The following is a 25,606-nucleotide window of genomic DNA, read 5'->3' as shown; positions in this document are numbered from 1 at the left end:
TGGAACTGTTTTTGAGGGTACGTCATCAAGTCTCGTCATGTGTTTCGGGACTTAAATGAGATTCTACCTCATATCGGAAGGTGCCAAATATTCTAAGTAAAATCATCTGTGTGTGAAGTGAGTAACTTGAATCCTCAATAAATCCTCTGATGACTTCTGTGTCACATTGACACTTGTGTTATGAAAAGAACACCAAATGCAAAAAGTGAAAAGTGACTAAGAACTTTACTCCATGTAGTTGCTTTATTTACAGTACATTTCTATTTTGCGGTTGTTAGTAGGTCAATGACAATGAACAAACAGGTCACTTGACAATGCAATGGCGGATGTTATATGAAGGGATTCATATTACACACATTTACATACTAATCACATTGATGGTCGTTGTGTAGGTACTTAATATAAATGCATACAGTTCATTCAAACTAATCTATGATTGTGGACGTTTCATTTTTGAGAAAATCATGTAAAATCATGTTCTTTGTGCTGAGCCTGTCTTACACTATAGACAAAGTCTCCTCAGTTTGTAACACAGATCATTGCATATAGAAAGACACACGTCCTCACTTTGAGCAAGAGAAAGATGAACCGATGGACCTCCTGTCATTTCTTCTTTTGTTAAATGCGAGAGCACACATGTTGGATGCTGTGTAGGCTGACTGCAGCGCAATAGATGAATGCACGAGGTCATAGAGTCATGTCAGTGCAGAGATGTGCACAACTGCATTGATGTGGTCAGATAATCTCAGAGCTGCGTTGTTGCACATGAATCGGTTTTGCAGCAGAAGTGTGAGGCATTGTGACTGAGTTAAGAATAGAAAAATGTCTATTGCACACTTTAAGTAATGTAAACAGTGAATACAGAATTCAAATATGAACAACAGAATTCAGCACGCAGGTATATATGGGTATTATATCGGGGTTTTTGAAGAAAATTTTGTCAGTTGCACGAAATTTACAGTTGACAAAACGAGACAAACCAGGTATAGATCAAGTTCAGCTGTTGCACAACACTTGATATAAACCTTCTCTGTCAACTCAGACAGACGGTGACTGATGAGTTCTGTTCATTCATGTCAGGTGTTTAATTCATGTCAGCGGCTTTAATCGCCGCTTTTTTAAGCGTCCTTTTATATAACAGCCTTCCAGTTTGATGAGGCGCGTGCGCCTGAAAGTGTGACACGTGCGGCTAACAGCCAATCACACGGAACATCAAGATCATTGTGAAAAATGTGTCATAAATTGAAACACGATTTTTAACAAGGGAGGAATAAACACAGATGCGGTGAAAGTTCGAGAAGGCAGCTATTGACTAAATCAATGCCGAATCAACGGATCTTAAATTATTTATATAGGTATGCTTCGTGTTTAAAAATCTTTATATATAGATACTTAAATTTCTATGTTTAATAATAATTAATTAATATAGGAATTATCAACTCATATGGTGGTGGGTGATGAGAGACCCCCTTCATATGATTGTATAGCGCTTTGGGTGTACAGCAATACACAATAAAACGCTATATAAATGCCTCATTCATTCATATAATAATAATATTAATATGTTTTGAATTATACATAATTATAATCGATAAATATACAAAACAAATAAACACTTAGAAGCAAAAGATTTTCCCTCATATCACTTTAAACTCAGATAAAAGCGGAGTGGCTTTATTTCGTCAGATGTCACTATACTCACAGTTGATTGGTCCAGTTTTGGTCTGCGATCTCTGACCCAGAAAAATCTGCGGTCACAACTTTCTTTTTTCTCCACTGACTTCGATTCATACGCACGCAAATACGACAGGTCCGGAAACGCAAGCTACCGCTGCAAAGATTGTGAATACAGTAGAGCTTTTCTGTCTGATTTGTATGAGTGGCTGAAGAATTCTATTGATCTGTTGGCTTTTTCCAAAAGTGATATACTTTTTGGAGTTATTATGAAAGAGTTAAACTTTGGATTTTTGATAAACAATATCCTTATTTTGGGGAAATTAGATATTCATAAGTGTAAGTGCCTTAAAACAAAACCATTGTTTTTGATCTTTCAAAATGAATTTTGGATTTACTTTAAATCTTCAAGTAAAATTAAACCGAAAGTCGGAAGGAAACTATTTAAATTGGTTGAATAATTTGAGTTTTTAGAAGACCCTGGTGTTATGTAGGTTAATAGATTTATTTCCCTATCTTTGTATCTTATTTTATTTATTTATCTTTCATTTTGTAATTGGATGGGTGTATTTCTAAATGCAGTTCCTTTTTTGTTTCGTTTGTGCACTTGTTTTTCTTAGAAATTTTATTTTAAAATGTAATTGCCTTATTTTTATAAAAAATTATATAAAAATTTAAGAAACAAAAAAAAGTTACGCATGCTCCACCCCTTCAGGATATGAGGGAAGGGAACAAAGAAAAGAAGCGAGGACGGAGGAATTAAAAGAAGTGAAATGGCACATCCTCGCCCCCTTTAGCGTCACTTCAACGCGATGTCAATGATGACTACACATTGCACTTTGAAAATATAAAGAATAAAGTTAATTTGATTATATCTTAATAAAAAAAAATCCGTTATTGCTATTAATGATTGTTGACTTAATGTAAAAACGCATTGTTACATATTGTAATTGCTATTATGTCTGCCTAATATTGTTTATTCAATGCCTTTTTTGTATGTAAACTTGTTTATAGGCTATTAATAAGAAAAAAATTAAGTTAAATACATACTTAAGGCAGACTTCATAATCCCCACCACAATAAAATCATTTAAAAACATGCTAAAAAGTGGTCAGAAATGTATATAAGGTATGTCAAATATATGTTATACATCAATATGAATTATATTAATATAAAGCTATATTAAGTGAACTGTCTGAAATAGATTCCGCCCCTGCCTTCGACTGCCGCCCGATACACTTTGCACCGGCCCCTTACGGTCCCTTCTGCAGGTGGTGGGTCCACGGGAGGGTGGCCCCACGTCGCTCCTTCTGGCTGAGCACGGCCGGACCCCATGGGGGGAGGCCCGACCACCAGGCGCTCGCATACGAGCCCCAACCCCGGGAAGGTGTTCCGGGCATGTCCAACCGGGAGGAGACCCCGGGGGTAGACCTAGGACACGCTGGAGGAACTATGTCTCTCGGCTGGCCTGGGAACGCCTTGGTGTCCCCCCGGAAGAGCTGGAGGAAGTGTCTAGGGAGAGGGAAGTCTGGGCATCCCTGCTTAGACTGCTGCCCCCACGACCCGGCCCCAGATAAGCGGAAGAAAATGGATTGATGGATGGACGGATGTCTGAAATAGATATATATTTAATTATCAAATGTATGCATGTTTGAATATAATAATAATACTACATTTTGTTTGTAAGCGCTTTTCTAAATACTCAGACACTTTACATAGAATCCTGTAAACAACAAAACACCAAAAACAACATCAAATAGTAAAAACACCAAAAACAGATCAAACTAAGCTAAACATTAAAAGCAATTTTAAAGTCTGTGTCAATGATTTGAATGTTGAAAGGTCGGTGCAGTCACGGATTTGTTTTGGGAGAGAGTTCCAGAGGGAGGGGGCAGCAACAGAGAAATCTCAGACAGATGATGAGCAAATCAGTTTTGTCGCAATTGAGTTTAAGGAAATTAGTGTGCATCAAGGATTTCAGGTGGAGATGATGGATTTAGAGGATCTGTAGAGCAGAACATCATCGGCATAGCAGTGAAAGTTGAGACCATGTTTGCAAATGACATTGCCAAGAGGGAGCAGGTATAGTATAAAGAGGAGAGGACCAAGTACCGAACTCTGGGGGACGCCTTGGGACAGTGGAGCGGTGGAAGAGGTGCAGTTTTTGATGTGGATGAACTGTTGTCTGTTGGTGAGATAAGATTTGAGCTAGGAGAGGGCATTGCCAGTGATGCCGAGGGAAGATTTGAGGAGGGAGAGAAGAATGGTGTGGTTAGGCCAAAAAGCGGCAGTGAGATCCAGGAGAATGAGGATGGTGAGATGACCAGAGACTGCGGAGAGAAGGATGTCGTTGGTGACTTTGAGGTGGGCTGTTTCAATGCTGTGTTGCGAACAGATTGAATTGGTTCAAACAGGTTATTTGAGCAGAGGTTGGTTTTGAGTTGTTTGGCGACAGTGCATTCCAGTATCTAAGACAGAAAGGGGAGTTTGAGATGATGTTGGGGTTGAGTCCAAGTTTTTTAAGGAAAGCGAGTTTGAGTGAAGGGGGGATTGAGCCGGAGTAAATAGAGGAGTTAGTGATTTCAGTGATGAGTGTGGAAATAGCTGGTAAACAGTCCTTGATGAGGTGGGATGGGGCATGGCACATGTTGATGTTTTTATTCCTGTCACGATTTTGGACAGCTCCCCTGGCGACACAGAGGAGACCTGAGACAGGGACTGAGAAGTGTAACGGGGAGGAACAAATGATGGAGTGGGAGTGCAGACAATGGGGACGGAAGACGAGGACAGGTTGTTGTAAATGGTGTCAATTTTGGTCTGAAAAAATGAAAGAAAGTAGTTGCATTTATCAGTTGTGAATGAGTTGGTGATATTGCCATTGGGTTTGAGAAGTTTATTTATTGTGGCAAAATGAGCCTTGGGGATGGTGGAACCAGAGTGTATGAGACGTGAGTAGTAGGTGGACCTTGTAGTATTAAGTGTAGCGGCCGCTTTGTTATATTGATCAAGACGCAGAGATTCAAACGGGTGTCAATTTATTTATTCCTCTCCACGAGCACCATGCACCATGAACACCGTGAAAACTACAGAAGAACAGAGGAAATACAAAATGCTCCTATGTAGCTTCACATACGAATCATGTTTACACACAAAACAAATCATTTTAACAAATGACTAATATGAAATGAAATAAAATATGTTTTTAAGTCCTTATGACAATAATATAAACTCCACACATTTTCCTTCATACTTCATTCCGCTTCTCCAAGGGCGCTAATTCAAAGAGTCTCTGCTATCAGCTACCATGCTCTTTAGCCCGACACACCATCACAGTTCGGAGCTCTTAGAAATAATAACATGTACGAGCAGTACAAAATAATAAAGTAAATCACCATGTAAACTCTTTGCAATCTTTACAAGATTCAAATGAATGAGCATGATAAATAACTAAAATGGTTGTAAGTTTTTACCGTTCTTCAGACGAAACGTGAGCACTACCAAGTGAAAAGAGTGTAGCGGGAAGATTAAGCGTCAAAAAAAAAAAACGGCGCTTTTCAAAATAAAAGCAGAACAGACAAAGTGACATTGTCGAACTATAATGTCTTTTTAACATATATAAAATAAAACTATTAAATATCTTATAAACTGTGTAGGAAAATATTAATTTGATTTATAAGACATTTACATTAAGAGCTTCCTTATACTGCTGAGGGTAATCTGTGAAGGATTGTTGATGAAAAGTTAATACAGTTTTCCTATGGAGTCTTTCAAGCTGACGCTGACAAGATTTCATTTTGTGCAGGTCAGGAGTGTACAGTAAGTTTAAAAGAGTTGTGTTTGAATGATTCAGCAGCAGGGATGGAGATGGTCGATGTTTTAATGCCTTTTCTGTACACTGCAGCGACACCACCTCCACGCCCCTCAAAACAGGGTTTTTCCATGTATGTATATCCTGTGGGTGTGGTTTCATTGAGTGAGAAATAGTCCATAGGTTTGAGCCAAGTTTCTGTGATACAAAGGAAATTCAGGTTATTGTCGGTTATGATTTCATATAAAATGAGGCTTTTTTTGTTGAGTGAGCAGGTGTTGAGCAAAGCCAGTTTCAGGTGATGTTGCTTCGTGATGGGTTGAGAGGACCGGGGAAGGGGGCGAACATTAGAGAGGTGCGCGCATCGTTTTTTGTGATGACGTAATGATAAAGTTGTAGTGCGCAAACAGGACCAGATGGATGGAATAGAGTTTGGGGTTGAAAAGTTGTAATTGAACATACGACCAGAGCCCCTGTAAGGAGGATAGGGGAAGTAGTCCAGTTTCTCGGAGGATGTCAATGCAGTCCGAACGGTGGTGGTTATAGAGTGAGTGGATGTCGGCGGTAGAATAGAGCTGTGGTGTTGTGCGCCAGCATAAAGCTAGCGCTAGCTTTAGCTAGTACCCAGAAGCCGGGTGTCTGTGGATGAAAAGATGATGTGTGCCCGACGAGTATCCATGGAATAATCCACAGCATAAATGCTGGAAACAGCCAATAATCCGATGAGGAGGAGAGGGGCCGCTGCGCAGTGTTGAGAGCGGCTTCAAAACTCTTTTAAACCTTGGTCCTAAAGTCTTGCTACACACCTCAGAATAAATCCATCAAATGCGCTCCGTTCTTCACAAACTGCGTCTTTCAGCTGGTCCACGCCAATGGAGAAACGGCCCGGTAAACAACTGCTTCACAGCTCAAACTTTCCAAACGTTTCAGCTCAGTGACCTGGACAATGCTGCGTCAGGTTTAACTATAGTGGATAAAACACTTCCGCAAAGGAAACACATGTGTATCCTCGCTCATGACTCATCAGAAAGCCTCCTCTCTCCTTGATCCTCGCCTCCTCCCAGTGCAATTAGAGAACTGAGACGTCCTTAAAGATGGCTGTGGTCGATCGGTTTCTGGGTCACAGGATGGAGGACGAAAGAGCGAGGAAACAAGGTTGCAAATTGAAAAGCACCAATTATGTTCCAAAGTTCAAGTTCGGTGAACTCTTTTTAACTTGCTCCAGAGCAGTAAGTTACCATGGCAATGAAACCCGTTCAAAACCAACCCACCTTCTTGGGCTTGAAAACTCAAGAGTTTGCTGAAACTAAACATGACACGTACACCACAGGCCATAGGTGTCTTCACAAAAAACTTGTCAAGTTGAACTGTGATGGTTTCTTCGGATGCACAAGCCTGGCACAATGTTAACTTCCGATCTGTGTTTGGTTATAATATAGCTTAACCATTTGTTTTATATGTCATTTATAACAATATTAATTTTAATTCATTTATTGATTAAATTTTAATTCATTTATTTTGAAACTACTTTAATTTTAGAGTGTCATTGTATATTACGAATAACTGAATTATTGTTAATGAAAAATATTTTAAGAAAAAATGTTTTGCGATTCTCAACTCAACTTTATTTATATAGCGCTTTTTACAATTTTCATTGTTACAAAGCAGCTGATTCTGATTTCAGTGTGGTTTTATTTTGTAAACTACACAGTACACAAGTTAAATTTGTTCTCAAATTTATCTCAAGTTTGCAAAATGTAGACAGAAAGAACAAATGTAGGGCAAAATAACTCACCTGTATGTGTTTCCTTACATTTGTGCTTGAAGTTTTCGACTTCTGCAGACTGCGTTTTATTTTTTGATTTTGAACCGAATACATGAAAACGTGTAACCGTTACTGTTTGCATCTTTAAGAGACAAGAACTTGGACAGATAAGGCCACGAGCAATTAATCACTGCGGGTCAAACCAGCCGCCGTTTAGATTCGGATGCGCGGCTATTGAGGGGTTTACGGTACATTCCAGGTAAAATAAAATATTTCTTCTCTTACGTTTAGAATATCTTGTTTTTGTCATAATTGAGGCATTTTTTCTAAGAATGTTTGCATTATTATTGCTGTATAATGTGAAAAAAAATGTCTCTATCTTTAACTTTTAATTATTTATTATGTAATGCCTTTTAGACCTTTATCCTGCAAATAAAACCGTTCATGCAATTTAGTAGTTTGTCTATAATTTGTAGTCTTACGAAAATTTGCCAAGTTTTTGTTGGTTGTAAAAATGTTTGTGTGTATTGATTAATATAGGCAAATCATGGTTTTAATACAGTACCCATGGATTTGAACAGGTACTAAGTAGGTAAAGTATGGTTTTTGAAAGCATTTTGGAAAACGATTCTCCACTAAAATGGATTATAGAAACATTATTTGAAATAAGTAGAAAAACGGATGGTGGGTTTCATTTGGGGCCATCCTGCAATATATGTACACTATGGATTTTCAACTGCAGCATTTTGAAGAATTTTTTTTGTAATTAGCTACTCTCCAACACTGGTGAAAGTGTTTAGGAGTTGGCAGACAGCGGTGGAGATGTTACAGCACCTCCCCCTCCTGCAGGTGGGTCCTCGCGCCACAACGAACCCACAGGGGAGGAGGGGAGGGGTCTCAGGCGGTGGACGAGGGTTTGACAACGGGAAGGTGACACCGAGGCTTTGGAGGGATGAGGCGTCTTCGATGGCTAAGGCAACCAAGGCTCACGCGGGGATCCGGAAGACCACGGCGAAGCCAGAGTGAAGGAGGATGAAGGCGGAGCTGGAGGGAAAGAAGAGCCTGACAGAGCCGAAGGGGCAGAGAGACGAGTCGTAGCAGAAGGAGAGGAGCCCCAAGGGGACGGATGGTCGATGACTGACCAAGGCAGAGCTGGAGGGACAAGGGTGCCTACTGAAGGGGTGACGGGCCACAGCGAAGGTGAGGGAGGTAGGACCTGAGATGTAGCTGCTGGGTCGGAGGACCAAGGTAGAGTATGGGTCTCGACGGCTGAGGGTGGAGACATGGGATACTGTCCTTCAGGGGTAGTTGGCAGCTGGAGACCAAGAGGCTCATCCGACCCAACGACGCTGGCTCGATGAGGGGTCACCAGTCGCCAACACCTCCAGGGCTGACTCTCGGGCTGATGGAGGCAGAGGGAGGGCAGGAGCTTCCTGGGGAATGGTGAGTGGAGATTGGCTGCTGGGGGTGGGCCGGACGGGACCGGCGGGGACGTAGACATGCTGGATGGGACCAGCAGGGAAGGGAGCAGCCAAAGGTCTATCTAATTAGACCAGTCAAATAGTCCAGAGGCATCTTGCAGCTCACCCTCACCTGCGAGAGTATGGGTGGGGCAAGACTCCCACGGCAGGCGATGTTGCCAGCTCATAGATCTGATCAATCTCGCCTCGGGGCTCTAGCTCCAGGGCGACTGTAGGCTCGGTTGCTCTGTCCCGTGCTGGCGATCCATGTCACAGTGGGCTCAGGCACTCTGTCTGCGAGATTTGAGTTTTGTTCTATCTAAAGCCATTAAGACTTCTGTCACTAAGATTTAACTGTTTAAGATCTTCAGGAATTTGAGATTGAAATGTTTTAATAAAAGTGATTTACATATGTGGTCAGTGGTCGTGTTCAATTTAAGATGAAAAGCACCTTCGGTGTGTTATTGATCTGTTGATACATAATGGTGTAGAAAGGGATGCGAGTCGTTTCTTTGAACAGGAATCCTCTTCTCATAACAAGAAGTTAAATTTGACTCATTCTGAGAAAGAGTACATGCTTAGATGTTCATTTCTGACACAGAATTTAAATATTTGATCAATCTCTCTGCGAGCAGTCCTGTCTGTTGTCTCTTAAAGTATAAAGTCTAGAAGAATTTGGTCAATCTAGCAGAGCAGACAACAATAACCTCACAGAACTCTCTCATCTTATCTCTAACAAACAAACTGATCTTTAGCGATCAGATGTATTCACTGATACGTCACTTTGTTCATGCAGATTGTCAGATCTCTTGTAGATGTCCAGGGTCATTTTCCTCGTCACAGTTTTGTCTCTTATGCCAAATATGTAGTATGACTTCTCCAATTTATCATCATTTTAAACAGTCTAAACATGTTTTATCTGATATATTGCATTCTTTAACACTTCACAATAAGATTTCATTGGTTAACATCAGTTAACTACATTAGTCAGCAAAGCAAAAATCACTTCTTAATTTACTCATCATATGTTAATATTGTATAATATATATACATATTTAATGAAACGCTTGTTATGTCTGTCTATATGTTCTTTTCATTAACTCTGTATTTGATTATTTACATTAAGAGTAGCTTTTTGAAAGTAATAAAATAAATGATTTCAAACTTTAAACTGGAATTGTTTATACACCTCATATAGGCAGATTTTACTCATGTTAATATCTGACGTGTAGAATCTCTCTATAATCTATAGATCACACAGTTTCACTGATGAATTATTATAAACATAAAATCCAGGATAGAGAGGATGAGTGAATGTGGTGCTGATGCTGTGGATGAGGGTCATTGTGTCAGAGACGCTGTAGAAGGACAGAATTCCTGCTCTCTCATCCACATACACTCCTATTCTATCACATCTGATCTTTACAGGGAGTTTAGTCTCAATCTTATTGTGTCTGAATGTGTAACTGGACTCAGAGCAGATCAAACTCCAGGACTGATCATTAGATCCAAACCAACACTCACTCCCTCCCTTCCTCCTGATGCTCTTATATGACACTGATATACACACACTCACACCAGTCCTCTCAATCTCCCAGTAACAGCGTCCACACACACTCTCTCTACACAACACCTGATACACATTAAATCTGTCTGGATGATCAGGATACTGCTGGGGTGTTCCAGTGTTTGTGATCTTTGTGTTTCTCTCAGACAGACTGAGATATTCATTCACTGTGTTTAGATCCAGAGTCAACTGATGAGAATCTGAGGAAGAACAAACACATTACAGGATGATGAATATAAAGATGAAAATAAACATCTGATCAATGTCTGGTATCTGAACTATTCATGTATGAGTGTCCTGAAGAAGCTCTGTGTGATTTGAATGCTTTTTTAACTCATGTTAAGATGAATATGTGTTTATAAAATATGAAACTCTAGACGTCAGGAGTCCCAGATGTTCTTCTGACTGAATGTATTTTCATCAAGTGTGTGATTCTGAATGATTGATGATCAACTCTGCTGATGTTTTCTTTCATTGTTCAGAGAGATGATCTTCTAGAGGAGGTGTGTGTGTGTGTGTGTGTTATTGTGTGTTATTTACATTGTAGGAAGTGCTCTCTGATCCTGGGCTCAGTGATGGTGTGTGTGACTGTGGAAATCAGCAGATAGAAACAGTGTCAATCTCATGATATCACTGGACTGTCATTCTAATATGATGTCAGATGTCCAGTGTTTTACCGGAGATCTTTCTCATGTGCTGTGTGCAGAAATCCTGCAGTTTGTCTCTCAGCTGACGGACAGATTCTCTCTCAGCATCAAAAGAAAAGAGGAAAGTGACACTGATGTCGTCTGGAGATTCAGGAGGTGCAGAGAGAGACTGAAAACTCTACACCATCAAATAAACACACAAATCCCATCATGACTTCACATGAAAACAAGCAATAGTGACACAATCTATGATGTTGTGTAGACTGTCAGTGTAATGTTGATGAATGAAAGAGACTTCACAGACCTGTAGGAAAGTGATGTGATCATCTGTGTGTGAAATCTTGTCCAGCTCAGCGTCTCTCCTCCTCAGATCATCAATCTCCTGCTTGAGTCGCTCCAAGAGTCCTTCAGCTCGACTCACTGCAGCCGTCTCCTGATCTCTGATCAGCTGTGTCACCTCAGAGCGTCTTCTCTCAATCAATGACATCACTTCAGTCCACATCATCTCACAGTCCTCCACTGCTGTCTGTGCACACCGCTGTAACACACAAACATTACAGTTACACACACACAAACACACACACACACACACACATTACAGTTACACACACTCACACACACAAACACAAAAACACACTCACCGCTGTTACACACACACACACACACACACACTTTACAGTTACACACACACTTTACAGTTACACACACACACACACATTACAGTTACACACACACACATTACAGTTACACACACACACACATTCTAAGATCTAAGATGGCGGTGCGAACACATCGCGAGGCTCAGCGTCTTACCAGATTTCGGAAAATAGTGTTAATTTACCTGGTTATTTCATTCGTGTTCGTGCGATTCAGTTATGCATACTACAGCTATAGTAAACAGTCACTTTTGAACATCAACAAACGGTGTTCCAACATAGTTTTAGATCATCCTTTTGACTTCAGCGAACTCTCGCCGGAGCTACTGAGATCACCGCGAACAAGCGCATCACTCGCACCGACCGGAAGTGCTCGATGTCGAGACCGTAAACAAAAAAGGGGAACGTGTGGAGGGCTGCGTGCTAAGCTTAGACTAAACCCACATCGACCAGCTCTGCCTAGCATTTTCCTTGCCAATGTACGTTATGTTCTTCACTGAAACATGGCTCTGCAACGATGTCCCAAACAGTGTGGTGCATATGTATGGACGCTCCCTCTTCAGGGCTGACAGAGTAGCAGCAGCCACTTGTAAAAACAAGGGTGGTGGAGTATGCATTTATGTAAACAAATCATGGTGCACAGACTCTGTCATTGTTGATACCCACTGCTCTGCTGATCTGGAGTTCCTGATTATCAGGTGCAGGCCATTCTATCTACCATGTGAGTAAACTTGAATTGTTGCTGTTGCAGTTTATGTACCTCCGGACACTAATGCTAAAGTGGCTATGAAAGAACTTTGTGATGCTATTAGCAAATTACAAACCCTGGACCCGGAAGGAGCCTTTATTGTTGCTGGGGACTTCAATCACTGCACTTTAAGATCTGCTCTCCCTAAATTTCACCAAAATGTCTCATGCACTACAATGGGACACAAAACATTGGACCACGTTTAAACTTATGTGACTGATGCCTACAAAATCACACCCCTCCCCAACCTGGGTCAGTCTAACCACCTCTCTTTGTTCCTGCTCCCCCTGGTATACCCCGGTCATCAAATGTGTGAAACCTACGATAAGGACTGTTCAAATCTGACTGGAAGGTGCTGACTCCACTCTTCAACATCAATTCCAGCACACAGACTAGAGTGAGTTTGCTGCACAGGCCACCACAAACTCTCAGATTAACATTGACACTTACACCAACTCTGTCTTGGAGCACATCAACAGATGTGTGGGTAGGGTGACCACACAAAGAAAATTAAAAATGTTCCCCAATCAGAAGCACTGGATGAACAGAGTGGTTCGCCTACTACTCAAAGCAAGAGCCAGCCTTACAGCTCACAGCTCAGCCAGAGCCAACCTGAAGAAGGGTATCTGCCAGGCCAAACTTGCACATAAACAGAGGATTGAAGAACACTTAAATTCTTCAGACCCCCGGTGTATGTGGCAAGGCATACAGTCTATCACAGATTACAAACCATCTAATACTGTGCCCCCCTCCAGCTCTGCCTCCCTCCCAGATGAGCTCAATCACTTTTATACTCGTTTTGATCAACATAATAAGGAGATCTCACTCAAAGCTGAACATCAACCCAGTGAACTGCCTCACACACTATCCACATCAGATGTTAACTCTACTCCTGCGTAAGGTGAATGCACAGAAGGCAGCTGGTCATGAGGGAATACCTGGTCGTGTGCTTAGAGCCTGTGGGGAATAGCTGGCTGAGGTCTTCACGGACATTTTCAATCTGTCCCTGGCCCAAACAACTGTCCCTACTATCTTCAAAACCTCCACCATCGTACGAGTACCAAAACACTCCACTGCCTCGGTGCCTAACGACTTGCGTCTGGTTGCACTCACCCCCATCATTGCCAAGTGCTTTGAGAGGCTGGTTGCATCCCACTTACAATCCTGTCTCCCCGCTACACTAGACCCATTTCACTTTGCCTATCGCCGCAATGGGTCAACAGAGGACGCCATCTCAACAGCACTTCACTCTGCTCTCACCCACCTGGACAGTCAAAACACACATGTGAGAATGCTGTTCATAGATTTCAGTTATGCATTTAATACTGTAATCCCCTCCAAACTGATCTCCAGGCTCAGCCAACTTTGAATCAGCACACCCATCTGCAATTAGATTCTAAATTTTCTGACTAACAGACCTCAGTCTGTTAAATTAGATAACCTCTCCTCCTCCATCATCACCCTGAACACTGGTTTGTCACAGGGCTGCGTACTGAGCCATCTCCTGTACTCCCTATTCACTCATGACTGCGTTCCTGTTTATGGCTCCAACACCATAATCAAATTTGCAGATGACACCACAGTGGTATGTCTGATCAAAGATGATGATGAGTCAGCCTACAGGGATAAGGTGCAGCACCTGGCTGTGCGGTGTGCCACCAACAATCTAGAACTAAACCCCCAGAAGACAAAGAAGATCATTGTGGACTTCAGGCACACTAGGAGTCATGCACACAAACCCATCTATATCAATGGAGCTGTAGTGGAGTGTGTGTCGAGTTTAAAGTTCCTTGGCATCCACATCTCTGATGACCTCACCTGGTCCCATAACACCTCCACCCTGGTCAAAAAGTTACAGCAGCGGCTTTACTTCTTACGGAGCCATAAGAAAGTTCACCTGAATCCCAGGATCCTTGTGGAATTCTACCGCTGTACCATTGAGAGCATACTCACAAACTGCATCTCAGTATGGTACAGCAACTGCTGCGCATCTGACCGCAAAGCACTCCAGCGGGTGGTGAAAACTGCTCAACGGATCATGGGCGCCCAGTTAACTGGGTAGGGCAAGAAACATCATCAGGGATGCCTCTCACCCGAACGATGGACTTTTCACCCTCCTTCCATCCGGCAGGCGTTACAGGAGCCTACGCTCTCGGACTAGCAGGCTAAGGAAGAGCTTCTTCCCCGAGGCCGTGACCCTTCTGAACGACACTCCACCAATTTAACCGGCACCTACTTTATATACATGTATTTGCACTACTCATATTTTGTACTGACTGCACACTGTTCTAACTAGCGCACTGTAAACTGTCTAAGTTGTTACTCTACAAAGCACAGTAAACCATTCTGAAGAAATATCATTGCACTACTGTTATTTGCATAGAATACATTTTAACAATACTTTTGCACACTCATCCAAATGTATTTATTTCCACTTTTCTCACGTTGCTGCTGTTCATAATGTGTATTTATTATCCTACATTGCTTTGTTCATAATGTACATACAATCTCTACATTGCATTCCTATTTTTATTCTGTATATTCTCTGCTCAATACTGTATATAGCAACTCCACTGTACATTTTGTAAATCTTAGCTTCACTTTCATGTGTATATAACACTATATTCTTGCACTTCTGGTTAGATGCTAACTGCATTTCATCAGCTCTGTACTTGTACTCTGCATAATGACAATAAAGTTTAATCTAAAAAGAAAAACCTTATGACCCTCCACAGCGTCTCTCAGCTCCTGAACATCTTTCTCTCTCTGATGGATCTTCTCCTGAAACTTTCTCTGCGTCTCCTTCAAGTGTTTCTGAAGGACAAAGAAAATAAAGCTCATAGGTCATGTGATGATGTGTGAACATTGAGAGTCTACAACAGTGTGTGATTTCACTTCAGACCTCTTCATCTGTCCTCTGTGCTGCCGCTGAAACTGTGTCGTGGTTTTTATGTTTATCCATCAAACACATCAAACAAATGCACTGCTGATCAGTACGACAGAAAACCTCCAGAAGCTTCTGATGTTGAGGGCAGATCATCTCCTTCAGTTTTCTAGTCACACTCACTATTTTGTGTGAATCTCCAGAGAGAAATTCCTCATGACGTTCAAGATGAGTTTGACAGTAAGACTTCAGACACGTCAGACAGGATTTGATGGCTTTGTGTTTTCTTCCAGTACAGACGTCACACTCCACATCTCCAGCTCCAGCGTAACACACATCAGAAAGTTTGGTCTTCTTCAGTTTCTCCACCATTTCAGCAAACACCACATTCTTCCCTAGAACAGGCCGAGGGCTGAAGGTTTGTCTGCACTGAGGGCAGCTGTAGATTCCCGTCTGATCGTCCTGATCCCAGCAGTCTGTGATACATCTCATACAGTAAGTGTGTCCACAGTGAAGCGTCACTGGATCCTTCAGTAGATCCAAACACACTGAACACATCAACTGATCCTCTGAAAAACTCGCTTCTGCCATTTCTTCTCATTGACACACACCAACAGCTCAACAACACTTTCACTTTCTCAATCCAGTTTCCTGGTTGTGTGTTTGAGAAACAGGTGTGTCTGTGTTCACCTGTAGTGAAGTCATTTGAATGAAGCAAATTGTCAAGATAAGCTTCAAATAACATAATAGTTGAAGTGTTTCACATTAATAAGATTTTAACTTGATCAAATTAAAGAAGTTAAAGACATACGGTGAGCAAATGCACAACAAGCAGTCGCTTAAATGATCCTGTAATGTCAGTTTATTATAGTGTTTTAGTCCTGAGAGACACGAAACAAAGAGCCTTTCACACTATTAAATATCTTAAATATCTTTGGTTAGACTTTACAGTAAGAGTTTAGTTGATGAATGAACTAACACGAGCTATCATGACTATATGTGTTATTAACAGCGTTTATTGATCTTTGTTAATGTTGTTAATACAAATACAGTTTATCATCGTTTCGTTTTAACTATAGTCGCATTAACTCATGTTAACAGATATAAAGTTTGATTTAATAAAATGTATTTGTGAAGTTTAAAATGAGATTATGTTGTTGTACCTGTCCGGGTGTTTCTCTCCGTCTGTCTTACTTTCACTTTCACAGACAGTTCCGGTCACACATCAATAACCCGCTGACGTCACCACCCCACGGTCCAATAAAACAGCACCGAGGTGTTCTGAAATATACGGAGCCCGGGAGAGGACAGGCGCGGTTCACTTAGTTTTGTCGTGGCCACGAGATATTAACTCGTGGGAACGTGATAATATGATGAGACCACGACATATTATCTCGAGGGAACGTGATATTATGTTGTGCCACGACATCAGCTTGTTGAGGTAACGATATCCGTTTCTCGTGCCCACGACTTCTTATGTTGAGGGAACGACATCCTTATCTTGTGGCCGCGACTTAAATGCGTGCGCGTCTAAGCACCTGGAACTATCAGAAATAGATAGGACTATCATCATATTTATTTTTAATTAAGATATATCGCTGAACTTATTAAAAACACACACATTCGTTTCCTTTTAGTCGTTTTAATTTTTTCCTGTGATAAATGAACAGGTTTAATTGCGATATGGCTGGGATGTCAGAAGCATATTTTTTACAATATTCCCCTTGATATTGTTATTTTAATTATTATTATTATTTGGTCTTAGTTGTTCTACAATTAACAATACATTTATAAATGAAAAGTATTGTATTTAACATTTAAAAAGCAACAACATATACTACATAATAATAACCCAACAATAAATCGTATTTGGGCCTATATTTGGCAATAAGGAAAGTGGCTATTGAGCCACCTAAACCACCGCAAGAGAATTTCATTCAGAATGACAGCCCTATCGTTCATCAAAAAAAGCACGTAATACAGTACATTACACGTTACGTATATTTGCGGGAACGTTACGATATGTGTGTGAACGCGCGCACACATTCCAGAAAATCACTGGCAGTCTGAACCAAAATCAAACGATCTTGCAACACATTTGCGTGATAATTTTACACTCCTAGGCAAGTCCTGGGACACATTATGCATGAATTATCCGAGATCTCTTTATGAAATCGGCTCATAACTTGCTTTTCGGACAAGATGCGGCCGGAATGCTCCAGAAGCGCAGTACTTCTAAAGCAATATGGGCCAGTTTGAATTTAAAGACAGAGAAGACTGGTACGCTGATTGTGGAATTAAATTATATAGACAGACTGTCTCACATATTGATTTCATTTCAATCGCGTCAGTAGGTTTATTTCACTATTTAATCCGAGATGAAGCAAATAGGCCAGAAACACTTGTGACGGAACATCTCGCATTATTAAAAAGATTTAAATTGTGCGCAATCCCGCGCCGAAATTGGAGCCTTGAAATCATTATAAAATGTAAAAACGAATCATTCTTAATAATTACAATATCAAGGGGAATAATGTAAAAATATGCTTTTGACATGTTCGTGCAGCCCAGACATATCGCAATTAAACCTATTCATTTATCACAGGAAAAAATTAAAACGACTAAAAGGAAACGAATGTGTGTGTTTTAATAAGTTCAGCGATATATCTTAATTAAAAATAAATATGATGATAGTCCTATCTATTTCTGATAGTTCCAGGTGCTTAGACGCGCACGCATTTAAGTCTTGACCACAAGATAAGGATGTCGTTCCCTCAACATAAGAAGTCGTGGGCACGAGATACGGATGTCGTTCCCACATTATAGGATCTTGAGGGAACGACTTCACATCGCGTGGCCACAACATAAGGATGTCGTTACCACAACAAGCTGATGTCGTGGCGACAACATAATATCACGTTCCCACGAGTTAATATCTCGTGGCCACGACAAAAGTAAGTGAACCGCGCATGTCCTCTCCCGGGCTCCGTAGAAATATACCACAGAGCCTTTGCGAGATTTTCGTCAACGGAAGTTCGAAAATTTCGCGCGTCACGTGATTCATTGAGCCTTCAGATAGTTCCAGGAAGTAATGTGTTCTATTAAATTCTATGAATTAGAATTTATGAAATTGTTAAATTCTTTCTTTCCTTTTCTGTTTTTTATTCATGGGGTAAAAAGTTAACCTCAGTTGGTCTGTTTAGCCGCAGCTCCACGTGTTACTAGTAACTTCCGGGAACTATTGAGCGAATGCATTGACATCACTTTCCCACGTGAACACGCAGAGGCGCGCTCTGGACACGCTCCCCGTGGCAAACACCCAGTAAAATGTCTGAGGAGAATATGAAACATCAAATGGGTGCAGACGGCACTTGAATGGGTCTCTCTGTACTTTAATGATATACTGTACACTGATGGACTTTTCTGTCCTGCGTGGTCAAAAATTGAAGAGGAAGGCAGCTCAAATAACTCTAACAAATGTTGAAGTTTATTGATCAGAAACAGCGCGCTGGACAATCTCAGACACAATGCCTTTCAGAGATTCTGCCCCGCCTCAATGGTTTACAACATTTTATATGTGTATGTGTAGGTGTATCTTCCAGCTTGCTTCGGACCGTGGCCAACCCCTGAGCGCCTCCACATTTGCTGCTTTCTTTGTGTCCAATGGAGTGATGCTTCATCTGATATTTTCGTAGACTACTCCCTTCTTCTTTTACTACCTGCAAGATAACACACTTCCCCCACCCAGTTTCCACATAAACTTTGTTTCTTAGACCCCACGCTATATGGGTATGTGCGTTGATGTGTAGCATACTCTCCTGTCCTCCTTTCCTGCCTGGAATGCTGCACACACACACACACAACCCCCACATCCTGTTGAAAATACCATTTTGCACTAATATTGTCCCTTAACTCTGAGACCCTACTCAACATAGTAAAATAATGCAATGTTATATCAGGTAAGCCGTAATAAGTAATAATCATAATGAAAAAACACACAGAAAATGCAATTGATATAAACCCTTAGATAAAACATATAGAACACAGATAAAATATATAAAATCCTTCAACACCGACAGATTAGCACAGCATCGCATTAAACTGAATGCATATGTTCTTAAAGACACCGATTAGTCTGTTCAGGTGTGTTTCATCAGAGCTGCTGCTAAAGTCGACAGGAAAAAGGATGTTGTGGATCAGAGTTGAGAAGCACTAGTGCAGCCTACAGGACACCACCTCACACAGCTCTTGATCTGACATTTATAATCACAAACTTTACTGTTATTTGAAACGTGTGCAGTTTCGTTTCATTAAACAAAGCATTTCAAAAACAAGAAATATATACAGTCGAAAGAAAAAGTATGTGAACCCTTTGGGCTTACTTGGATTTCTTCATAAATTGGTCATAAAATGTGTTCTTATCTTCATCTAAGTCACAACAATAGAAAAACACAGTCTGCTTAAACTAATACCGCACAAACATTATACGTTTTTATGTTTTTATTGAACACAACATGTAAACATTCATAGTGCAGGGTGGAAAAAGTATGTGAACCTTTGGGTTTAATAACTGGTTGACCCTCCTTTGGCAGCAATAACCTCAACCAAACGTTTCCTATAGTTGCAGATCAGACCTGCACAACGGTCAGGAGAAATTTTGGACCATTCCTCTTTACAAAAGTGTTTCAGTTCAGCAATATTCTTGGGATGTCTGGTGTGAATCGCTCTCTTGAGGTCATGCCACAGCATCTCAATCTGGTTGAGGTCAGGACTCTGACTGGGCCACTCCAGAAGGCGTATTTTCTTCTGTTGAAGCCATTCTGTTGTTGATTTACTTCTATGCTTTGGGTCGTTGTCCTGTTGCATCGTCCATCCTCTGTTAAGCTTCAGTTGGCGGACAGATGGTCTTAAGTTTTCCTGCAAAATGTCTTGATAAACTTTGGAATTAATTTTTCCATCGATGACAGTAATCCGTCCAGGGCCTGAGGCAGCAAAGCAGCCCCAAACCATGATGCCCCCTCCACCATATTTCACATTTGTGATGAGGTTTTAATGTTGGTGTGCTGTGCCTTTTGTTCTCCACACATAGCGTTGTGTGTTCTTTCCAAACAACTCAATTTTGGTTTCATCTGTCCACAGAATGTTTTGCCAGTAGTGCTGTGGAACATCCAGGTGCTCTTTTGCAAACTTCAAACGTGCTGCAATGTTATTTTTGGACCGCAGTGGCTTCCTCCGTGGTGTCCTCCCATGAAGTCCATTCTTGTTTAATGTTTTCCTTATTGTAGATTTGTCACCAAAAATGTTAGCATGTGCCAGAGATTTCTGTAAGTGTTTAGCTGACACTCTAGGATTCTTCTTCACCTCATTGAGCATTCTGCGCTGTGCTCTTGCAGTCATATTTACAGGACGACCACGCCTAGGGAGTGTAGCAACAGTGCTGAACTTTCTCCATTTGTAGACAATCTGTCTTACCGTGGACACATGGACATCAAGGCTTTTAGATATACTTTTGTAGCCCTTTCCAGCTTTATGTAAGTCAACAATTCTTGATCGTAGGTCTTCTGAGAGCTCTTTTGTGCGAGGCATGGTTCACATCAGACAACGCTTCTTCAGAACAGCAAACTCAAAACTGGTGTGTGTTTTTTATTGGACAGGCCAGCTTTAATCAACACATCCAATCTCATCACATTGATTGGACCCCAGGTTGGCTGACTCCTGGCTCCTTTTAGCTCTTGGAGAAGTCATTAGTCTAGGGTTTCACATACTTTTTCCACCCTGCACTATGAATGTTTACATGTTGTGTTCAATAAAAACATGAAAACGTATGATGTTTGTGCGGTATAAGTTTAAGCAGACTGTGTTTTTCTATTGTTGTGACTTAGATGAAGATCAGAACAGATTTTATGACCAATTTATGAAGAAATCCAAGTAAGCCCAAAGGGTTCACATACTTTTTCTTTCAACTGTATATACTGAAATCTAATAAATAAATAGAAAAACACAACGCATTAATAAACACTGACAGCCTTCTGGTTCGTTTTCCTCTTCAAGTTGCTTGTGATGATTCAATATCTGTTACGCTGTTCTGAAACCCCTGGAAAAAAGTGCTTGGAACATCGTAACATTCTAAGGATTGATAAAATAGCTGGAGTTACAACTGGAAAATAAAATGTATACCAATAAATACTTTTATAATAACTCTTTGTAAAACACATAATCGATGACGGCCGCTGAATTTGTGTGAACTGAAGTGTTTCAATTATTTGAATGCAAAGAGATGGCGTGGCTATAAATAAAGAGCAAGAGACGCTATTGCAAAGGATCAAACTCTTTAATGTTACCAAGCAAACTGTATAAAAGGACATTTTGTTCTAAATGAAGTGGGAACTGATTCAAGCACAGATGCTCTTGGCTTATTTTGTGTCCATCACTTGAACTGATTCTTCCACAAGATCCAGTGTTAATGGAGTTACAGTCTCTGTGAGAACAGCAGTAGTGCCTGGCTTGTATCTGTACGTGCCTTCCCTGTTGCATTGGAAAAGATAAGAACATTTTCATTAAAATGATAAGCTGTTATTAAAACAATTTGAATGTTTTAAATTCAGAAGGTTAAAACCTGTACAGTCTCATTTTTTTAATTATTAATGACATTTTTCTTAATAAGCATACATTTTTTTTAAGAAATGATTAGGTCTGTATGGCATAAGGCCTTTTCCTGTGTGTCTTACTTTTGTCCTTTCTGAGCGGGCTGGTCGTATCCCCTCAGATAATCGACACCTTTCTCTGTGATGACACACAGGTCTACATTGCTGCCAGATCCCAGATCACAAAAGATTCCTGCAGTGATGGCATCTCTCATCAGCTGCTTTCCTTCCTCCAGCTGTTCGTTCATTCCAGACAGTTCATGAACATATGGGTTTGACAAACAGCAACAGAAAGTGTTTGATTGAGATTCTCAAAATGGTATAAATGTTCTTTCTTAAAGCAATTGTTCATCCAAGAAATCTTTCATCATTAACTGGCCCTTACGATACTGCAAACATATAACTTGCTTCCTTCAATGAAAGTCAAAGGATATCAAGGGCAGTTCCAGGTTCAGTGGATATGCAAGATTTTGTAAATTTGTGTAAATATGGAATATAAATCATTAAATAAATTTGATAATATTTACGATATTACTGGAGATAAAGGTCAGAAAACAGGAGAGGATTTCCAGCAGTGTGGTCTACGTGCATCAATCATGTGCTAAAAGTTTTTAACTGACATCATGTGTTAATAAAAGAGTTTTCAGGAACCACAAGCATTCAGAGTTTGCGTTTTAAGGAGCACCACTATTTATTCCGCTTTTTTAGAATAATGTTGAAGCTCTAAAACATCTAAACATCCTTTAGGTCTTCCAGTTTTAAGGGTTCTCTGCAGACCATAAGGCTCTGCATTCATTTAAAAGAGTGTTGGTTATTGTAAAATAAATGACACTTTTCAGCAGCTTCATGAAGAATATTATATCTGCTTTATAGAGCACACTTTTGCTCCAAATGACATAATGGAGATAAATACAAGACATAAAGACTTGAGGAAGTGTGACATTAACCTGTAGTTTCCAGCCAAATCTGACCTGACAATTCAAAATATTATCACAGTAGATTTATTGTAGTGAAACTGGGTAAAACAAGAGCCTGGTTTTCAGATTTTCTTATATGCTTTTGTCGATTTTGTCTTCCTCTTTGTTCCACAGCCGTTAACAAGTCATAAAGAAACAACGTGAAAAATGACAGAATAATCATTTTTGGGTGATCATTCATTTTTGTAGCAACATTTTATGAAATCAAATTGAAACTATTGTGTAAGGGACTACAGTATCAACAGTAAAAAAGAAAAGTGTCTCACCTCCATGTTTGGCTTAAATCGATCTTCAAATACAGATACAGCGGCAGCCGCTCCAGACCCTAAAATATCAATGCCATTCTGTTAAACTGTAAAGATTCAACAATATTTTGAGATAAATGAACTGACACACACAAACTCACACACACATATAATAAAGCGTACCCATGGTAAGGAAAGGAAGCTTATCGTATGAGCCGTGAGGATAGACGCTATAGAGCTGTGGACCATTTACATCCACACCTCCAACGATAAGAGAGGAACCAATGTGCCCCTGATACCTAAAAATAAAAAGAAGCAATTAACGTTCCTCATATAGCAGTTTAACAAAAAGTTAGTAAAACATCTCTAATGCACCACTTAATCCTGATTGAGTGCTGAGACCCGCAGTGAGTCTATAACCACTATGACTACAATTCACAACCACTCAGTTGTGTCTGACCAGTCAGTAAAAGGCATTTGAAAATCATTAAACTATTTAAAAGTATTAATCATTTTGACACTGTCACTTCATAAGACTGAATAGGCAGCACATTTCTACCTAAACAGCATCTGTTTAAGCATCCGCGTCACGGTGACTACGAGAGGAGGACGTCCGGTGCTGAGCGAATGCAGTTCCACGTTTGATGACATCATCTGTGTTGTGACTTCAGCATCTGCTGCCACACCTGCACCACAACAGCTACAAAACAACAACAGCAAAACTTTCACGTCACCAGTTGCAGTTCAATCAACTTTCTGTCAAGACTTCAGGTCTGTCAATATGCAACCAAATGATGTGATACACTCACTAGATTTTGGGGGAAATGTAGTGGATCTTCATGCAGTTCTTATCAGCAACGACCATATCATCCGTGGCCCTCGTGTCTGCTCCTAAAATCACTCCATCCTAAAATATTTCAGTTTATTATATAATTCAGCATTCCTTGTAATAATAATCTTTAAAAATATACAACATGTTGACAAATTATTAACAAATTTAACAAATGAAGCTGTGGTCAATGTTAGCTTTATTTCATGCAAGCTTTTCATATTTCTATGCATTTTTTTTGTATGTTCAGAAAAAACATATTCACTAATACGCTGTTGTTTGCCATTTTGCCAAATAAGATGTCTAATACAAATATTTCAGCCCTTGACACCACTTGGCCACTACGATATAGGTCACATTTACAGTATTTATATTTAAACGATCATCTAGAGCAGTGGTTTCCAAACTTGGGACCGTGGATCCAGGGGGGCCGCAGATTTTGTGGCATTTTATGAAATATAGAAATTGATCATAAATGTTATGCAATCAAACATCAGAAAAATAAGAATTGATGTTCCTGCACTGTATAACTGAATATGTTTTTGGTTCAATTACAAGTTTTATGAGGACAAGTCTTATTTGGGGGGCAGTGATGCACCTTACACAAAGGGGGGCTTACAACAGAAACGTTTGAGGACCACTGATCTAGAGACCTGACTCAATTATTTCATTCACAATTACATAACGTACACAACCACATAAACTGCCATTTGACATGACGGACCTTATATATGATGCCAGCGATAGTGGTGCCGGTCTTCCTGGCCTTTGGTGCACTGTAACCCTTCTCGGATAAGCTTGTCTCCAGAACAGCATTTCTATGAAAGACAAATTTGACTTGTTACATTTGTCTACTCACGTTAGTTATTAAACCCATACACCTCATCAAAATAATGTTTGAAAAACAGATTTTTTTCCCCTTCAGAATTACGAGTGTGTTTAGAGGAGAGAGAGGGAGAGAGTCCCTTATACATTAGGTTGGTGTTATGTTCATAAAACAAATCCGCAACATTAACGAATCCAAAATGTAAGAATATGGTTAACAGCCGCTGTAGATATGACATCAGGTTTTATGACAGAAACACGTCTCACCTGCGCGTGTTTTCAAAAGAAAATCCACCACTCGGGCTCTGCCACTTTCTCGATGTGTTCATCATCTTTCACGCGATGTTTAAAGTGACTTCAGGCTCCAGTAAAACACTATAATCTATCGATTTATGCGATTCCTCGTCTGTTAGAGAAAATGTCGGTGAGTCAGCGACTTCAATGGCCGAAAACTTTTTTCTTTCACTTTCACTTATGACACATGATCGCTTCCACCTTCATTCACTCCAATGAAGGAACTGCACAGGACTACAGTTTAGATGTGTCACATTAAAAGTGTACTCGTTAGGTTTTATATTTATAATAAATAAATTATTTAAATATTACACACGTGACCCTGGACAACAAAACCAGTCTTAATGGTCAATTTATATCGAATTTGAGATTTTTTACATCATCTGAAAGCTAAATAAATAAAGATTTCTATTGATGTATGAGTTGTTAGAATGGGACAATATGTGGCTGAGATAAAACAGTTCTCAATCCAAATATTGAGAAAATTGTCTTTCAAGTTGTTAATTAGGGGCACTGAAGCAGGACATCCACTGACAAAAATAAAGTATTTCTATATTAAGGTAGTAAATTTACAAAATATCTT

The 25,606-nt window shown here is 40.2% G+C and overlaps 2 protein-coding genes across 5 annotated transcripts; both read right to left on the bottom strand.

The window, feature by feature from the left end:
- Nucleotides 1-234: 234 nt before the first annotated feature.
- Nucleotides 235-16,427, bottom strand: LOC130415371 (tripartite motif-containing protein 16-like). 4 transcript variants are annotated; one of them, XR_008905912.1, is made up of 9 exons: nt 16,373-16,427; nt 15,228-15,899; nt 15,044-15,139; nt 11,226-11,459; nt 10,952-11,099; nt 10,815-10,862; nt 5,145-10,474; nt 4,925-5,016; nt 235-3,285 (listed from the first exon to the last, which is right to left on the bottom strand). XR_008905912.1 is itself a non-coding variant. In XM_056741024.1 (7 exons), the coding sequence occupies exons 2-7, from the start codon at nt 15,798-15,800 to the stop codon at nt 9,954-9,956; spliced, it is 1,620 nt and encodes a 539-aa protein (XP_056597002.1). In that variant the 5' UTR covers nt 15,801-15,899; nt 16,373-16,427; the 3' UTR covers nt 3,718-9,953. The 4 variants fall into 4 exon arrangements, 1 of the variants encoding a protein (XP_056597002.1); XR_008905911.1 differs by having other exon boundaries at nt 4,925-10,474; XR_008905910.1 differs by lacking the exon at nt 4,925-5,016.
- Nucleotides 16,428-21,521: 5,094 nt separating this feature from the next.
- psmb10 (proteasome 20S subunit beta 10) lies at nt 21,522-25,207 on the bottom strand. The gene is made up of 8 exons (XM_056741224.1): nt 24,997-25,207; nt 24,629-24,722; nt 23,885-23,982; nt 23,635-23,775; nt 23,259-23,374; nt 23,097-23,155; nt 21,938-22,089; nt 21,522-21,734 (listed from the first exon to the last, which is right to left on the bottom strand). The coding sequence occupies exons 1-8, from the start codon at nt 25,059-25,061 to the stop codon at nt 21,623-21,625; spliced, it is 837 nt and encodes a 278-aa protein (XP_056597202.1). The 5' UTR covers nt 25,062-25,207; the 3' UTR covers nt 21,522-21,622.
- Between the last annotated feature and the right edge of the window lie 399 nt (nt 25,208-25,606).

The sequence above is a fragment of the Triplophysa dalaica genome, chromosome 25 (assembly GCF_015846415.1).
Source record: "Triplophysa dalaica isolate WHDGS20190420 chromosome 25, ASM1584641v1, whole genome shotgun sequence".
NCBI lineage: Eukaryota > Metazoa > Chordata > Actinopteri > Cypriniformes > Nemacheilidae > Triplophysa > Triplophysa dalaica.
Note: the sequence above shows the minus strand (reverse complement) of the source record. Positions and strands in the feature narration are given on the sequence as shown.

Bases quoted from the DNA above. Each gene is read 5' to 3' on its own strand.
- LOC130415371 (XM_056741024.1), bottom strand. From the start codon at position 15,800: ATGGCAGAAGCGAGTTTTTCAGAGGATCAGTTGATGTGTTCAGTGTGT. The intron at 11,460-15,043 runs GTTTTTCTTTTT...TGTGTGTTACAG, and splicing joins ACGCTGTGGAGGGTCATAAG to CGGTGTGCACAGACAGCAGT. The intron at 10,475-10,814 runs GTAAATAACACA...GTTCTTCCTCAG, and splicing joins CAGAGAGCACTTCCTACAAT to ATTCTCATCAGTTGACTCTG.
- psmb10 (XM_056741224.1), bottom strand. From the start codon at position 25,061: ATGATGAACACATCGAGAAAGTGGCAGAGCCCGAGTGGTGGATTTTCT. The intron at 23,776-23,884 runs GTGAGTGTATCA...GTTGTTTTGTAG, and splicing joins TACATTTCCCCCAAAATCTA to CTGTTGTGGTGCAGGTGTGG. The intron at 23,375-23,634 runs GTAGAAATGTGC...TTTTATTTTTAG, and splicing joins CTTAAACAGATGCTGTTTAG to GTATCAGGGGCACATTGGTT.